General features: G+C 45.7%; 1 protein-coding gene across 1 annotated transcript; it reads left to right on the top strand.

Moving 5' to 3' along the window:
• Positions 1–574: 574 nt before the first annotated feature.
• LOC125514066 (WAT1-related protein At3g30340) lies at positions 575–2,297 on the top strand. The gene is made up of 3 exons (XM_048679314.2): positions 575–886; positions 1,018–1,080; positions 1,217–2,297. Exons 1-3 carry the CDS (start codon positions 717–719, stop codon positions 2,046–2,048), a joined length of 1,065 nt encoding a protein of 354 aa, XP_048535271.2. The 5' UTR covers positions 575–716; the 3' UTR covers positions 2,049–2,297.
• The last annotated feature ends 2,999 nt before the right edge of the window (positions 2,298–5,296 follow it).

A 5,296-nucleotide genomic window follows, 5' to 3' on the forward strand; every position in this document is an offset into this window, starting at 1 on the left:
ATCCTTGAAAAAGTATTAGGGGCTGCATCTAAAATGGGTTTAGGCATTATCTTTTTAGATTATCTCTTAGAGTTTCTCTAATGCTAGTCGTGCATGCATATGGGCCAACACACAATGATATAGCATTCCTCAGCGCACCCAAATTAAAGCAAATATTGCTGTACTGATTTAACATTAAAGTTATAGAATATTGTACACATGCACATCCATAGATTATTTGCAGGGCATGAGTTGATACCTTTAATAGTCTTACTACAAACATGTCTGATGCTATCAGTTAAGGAACTAAATTAGCTAGCTAATTCGTGTAAAGCTAGCTAGATGCACAAATTCTTCCATTTATAATGCTAGATGATAATGTCTTGTTCCATTAGAACTTTTGGATGGCCCGACTAGATAACTAATGCCACTATACCAGTCATGCCTGGCCGAACATATTGCACACAAAGTTAAAGCAAATAGTGATGTACTGCTGATTTAACTAGTTAAATTGTAGAATATTGTACACATGGATCTCCACGGATTGTCTGCAGGGCATGAGTGGAGGCCATAAATAGCCCTGCCACTAGTATGTCTTTTGCTATAAATCCAGGACCTAGTTTCGTTAGTTAATTAGTATCACACTCATCATATAGCTTTTTTTTTGAAAAGGAAGACAAAGCCCCTCTCACCTATATCAAGCCAGTAAACTTGATTGCGTTGATCAAGAGAGGAGAATGGATTGGAAGCCTATAGTGACGATGTTGGCGGTGGTGACCGTGTTCGCGGTGATGAACACGCTGACAAAGATGGCTTTTAACGAAGGGATGCACACCACCGTCCTCATCGTCCTCCGCCAGCTCACCGCCACGCTCTTCCTCGCCCCGATCGCCTACTTCAAAGAGAGGTTCGTGTCAGCACTAATTATGTCGTTGCAAATATATACCAGGAGTAATGAAAGCTTTTATATTTTCACAAGATACTAGTGTCTGATGCTGAGTTTGCTAATTTCTATGTGGTTTTGATGTATATATGTAGGAAGACTAGGCCTAAGATGACCACAGAGATCTTCGTCTACCTCTTCTTGAGTGCCTTGCTCGGGTAATTAATCTATTTTGCTTAATTACATCAAGTGTTGACAGAGCTTAATCTCTTTTGCTTAACTATAGCAAGAGTAACAAGTGTTGACAGAGCTTAAATTTCGTATGCTAATTAATGCATGGCAATGGCATGGCAGAGCGTCACTGACCCAGTGGCTCTTCTTCTTTGGCCTGCGGTACACGACGGCGACGTTTGCGAGCGCCTTCATCAACATGACCCCCATGTTCACCTTCCTGCTGGCGCTGCCCTTCAAGATCGAGAAGCTCGACGTGGCTACCGGCTCCGGCGCCGCCAAGCTCACCGGCACGGCCGTGGGGCTGGCCGGAGCGATTTTGATGGCGCTCTACCAAGGCCCGGCCCTGACGGGGGCGCCGACAACGGACCACCATGCTACTGCCGGTGCCCATGGTGGTGGTGCGTGGAGGTGGGCGATTGGGTCGGCGGCGCTGCTGGGAGGTTCGGCGAGCTGGTCGCTGTGGTTCATACTACAGTCCAAGATCGGCACCAAGTACCCCGCTCTGTACTCCAGCACGGCGTGGATGTTCCTGCTGAGCACGGCGCAGATGGCGGCCGTCGGGGCGGCGACGGAGGCGATGACCCTCCAGGTCTGGCTCCCCGACACGGCGCTGAAGGCGATCACGGTGCTGTTCGTGGGGGTGGTGGGGTCCGGGCTGGGGTTCCTGGCCATGTCGTGGTGCGTGGAGCGGCGGGGGCCGGTGTTCACCACAGCGTTCATGCCGCTCATCCAGATGATCGCCGCCGGGATCAACGTCACGGTGCTCCACGAGCAGCTCCACCTCGGGAGCGTGGTCGGGTCGGCGCTGGTGGTCGTGGGGCTCTACTTGGTCCTCTGGGGGAAGAGCAACGAGGCGAGCAGCAAACCCAAGCTGCCTCCTCCGTCACATTCCAAGCTCGCGTTGGATGAAGAAACAGAGCATGGTGATTCACGGATCATGCAGAGTGTGTGATGAGCCGCTGCGTCAAGGTGATTAAGGTGCAACTGTCTCTCGGCACCCAAAGGAGGAGGACATAGTTCGCTATTTTCTTCCATTTTTCTTCATCTTTTTACTAGAATCAAGTGAACTTTAGATAGGTTATTGGAAATAATTCACGTGGATTAGTCAAAGTGGATTATTGTTCGAACGGGTAAAGTTTTTTACTTTTCAATACAAGGCTTTACACTCCTCACTTTAATTTAACAAAGCTCTTGACGACTATAGTGCAACTACAAAGTGGAAAAAAGCAAGCAGGAGATAAACAAGTGGTTAGCTCTCCCGCTCCGCGTCGCCTTACAAGCGACTCGGAAGGAAACCCTACCGACCGCTGCCACCACCCACCCACCCCCCCCCCCTCTCCCCTCCCTCGGCGACGGCATGCTTACGCGTTGCTGTTGCCGCTTGGTCTCCCAAGGTTCGTAGTGGCCTAGCCCCTACCCTAGGTCAGAGGTAGCGAGGCCTCTGTCTGAATGCCTTATTCTTTGACGGGGTACGGGGTCATTGCTAGTGATGTTGGAGCCTATGGGTATCCTCCTCCTTGGACCCAGAGGGGAAGGATATTTGGAGCATTAATTGGGAAATACCCAAATTTTTTTGAGGGGGGGGGGGGGGGGGAATACCCATTTATGAGTGAATATTACGTCAATTGACAAGATAGTAAAATACCATATGAAGCACCGACCAAGGGACAAACCAGTCAAACATAGACACCATATGGTGTGTGGTACGGTCATACCTGCTCATAGCAGTGGTAGTACCGCATGGTGCCGCCTCCCCTTGGTGACTACTTTTAACTCTGCATTATTAGAACTGAGAGAAGACAAACTTAGACACCATAACCATGAATCCTCACCTTTGGGATGGATTTGGAAGGGGAATCAGTAGAAGGGCACCACCACACCATCATACTGATTGAGGAGACTTCGACATCAACCTGCATCATCATCTCCATCCGCATCTTCATAATTTTACCGTGTTGTCATACCGAAACCTAGCGTGGATTCATATGTGTGTTACACTAATCATTCATCTGCAATTGCCATGAATACTTTGGTAATGCTTGTTGTCTCTATTTCTGAGTAATTCCCCAAGTTCTGGGGGATATGGAGTAACTCTAGTATGTGTAGGAGCGAAATACTGATAAGATACAACGTTCTTTTCATATGCTTACGTTAACTATTCTTCCCAATGCCGAGTGAAGTCAACCACTCAACATCTGCCTTGATGTACGAAAAGGATGTTACCGTCTTTGCGAAGGTGGGTTGAGGAGGTATTGCGGTGAAATAAGCTATTTCCCTCCTTCCCTGACCATTGATAGGGGACCAATGGAGACCCCCTTTATTACGACCACTCGGGGATCCTTAATCATCATTGCCATCAGCCGCATAGGGAGGAAAGGTGGCAGCGTGTGCGATATGGAGCTACACTGTATGCATGTGCCTGTACTTGGCTCCGCCCACCTATAAAATCATGTAAAGCGTATTAGTTATCTGGACCAAGAATTATGTGTTGGCATAATTAAGTAGCAAACATACAAGTGGGGAATCCAAACTCCTTGAGAACGCCTTAGCCTTAGTGCAGATTTCATCACTATCCTTACTCCTTTTGTCTTTGTTACTACTTTCGGCACTTAAGATTTCAGTCACTCACCGTTGCAATATTTCCACCTCCATGCCGCTTTTGGTTTAGACAACAATTTACTTGGAGGCACATTCGAGTAAATCTCTACAAGAGGCAAAGACCATTTCACGTGCTTCATGTGGGATTGATACTATTACTTTGAAAGGGCTACAACTAAACCCTATGATACTGTAGGACATAAAAAAATCTAGTGTCCTTGCTGGGGAGCTAAGCTCTTTTATTTTTTGTTCTAAGTCTTGGTTAATTTTTATGTACTAATTTATTTTGCCAGTCCTAACAAACCATGGTCCAGTTTGAACATGTGTATCAACTCACGACAATAAATCTCTTGGGACCACCTATTTAGAAAATATTTACATCTTTAGGACCAGGACCAAATGGATTTTTTTCGAATTAATCCGTATTTACTTAGGAAGCTACGAGGTAAACAATTTACAGGCAACAGTACAGAGGATCCGTAACAATACTACAACCCTTTGATGAAATGTATGGGATATTTAAATTTAATGCTTTCACATATGATGAAATAAAAATTGAAATTATTTGGGTTGACACTAACCGTCAAAGCAAAATCGTTGGTTATATAGCCATCCCGCAGGTACCTTTGACACTTGGGAAAAGCTTGAAGTGATAGTCTCTAGCAAGCTTTGTTAAAGGATTAATTCCATCTTTTGACCGGATCAATCAAGGAAATGATGGTTCAAAACCTAAAATAAAAGGAGGTATGGGTATGAGGTCTTAATGCTTACAACCATTGTGTTCAGATCAGATATGATCTTAATTTGTGTGTTGTAAGTCACCCATCGAGATGTGTTATGAACCGAAGTGGCGGATGTGTCCAAATAACATCTTGACCGGCACGAGTCCTGCATCAGGAATCAATTGTCCTACCGCAGGCCCTATCCGTCGCGCGGGGTTGCCACGATAATTAAGATAATAAATATTAGATAAGAGCTTTGGGCGTTAAATGACTACACCTCATGAATCCCCAAGCATTGGATCCGTGTTACCGTACTAAACCCTTCTATCACTCGTGTTTAGAATAACACTTCACGTTCTCCCTGCACTTAGCCTCACAGTTGCTCGATCTCCATGACCCTAGGTACCTACAAGGATGAAGATCGCGGACAAGACAAGAGACATCTAGGGAACAATTTTATTTCACACATACATGTTGTTAATTCAAAGATCTTCCATTGACCCCCACAACAAATACAGAGGGTTGCATGGCCTATGCCTCAAACCATACCATACCGAACTATTCATACATGGATATTAGATCGCAAGAAGAAAACATTTCAAAACACATCTTGAAGATTGATTGATTGCAAATATGTCTTATAATGGAGTCCTTATGCGATGCACAATTACAAGTATGAAGTAGATGGTGTTGGCCTATGGTGGTGATGGCGGCTTTGGAGATGGAAGTGTCGGCGACTAAGGTTGATGAAAGGGGATGATGATGGTTTTATTTTGGCTTCGTTCGACTCTCTCCTATGTTGACATTTTGATGGGGTCCCCTTTACAAAAGTTGTTCAGGTAGACGAGCTGCCTCGGAATCCACGCGGTGCCCATATGGA

Source organism: Triticum urartu, chromosome 6A (assembly GCF_056163025.1).
Source record: "Triticum urartu cultivar PI428250 chromosome 6A, HENAU_Tu73, whole genome shotgun sequence".
Classification (NCBI taxonomy): domain Eukaryota; kingdom Viridiplantae; phylum Streptophyta; class Magnoliopsida; order Poales; family Poaceae; genus Triticum; species Triticum urartu.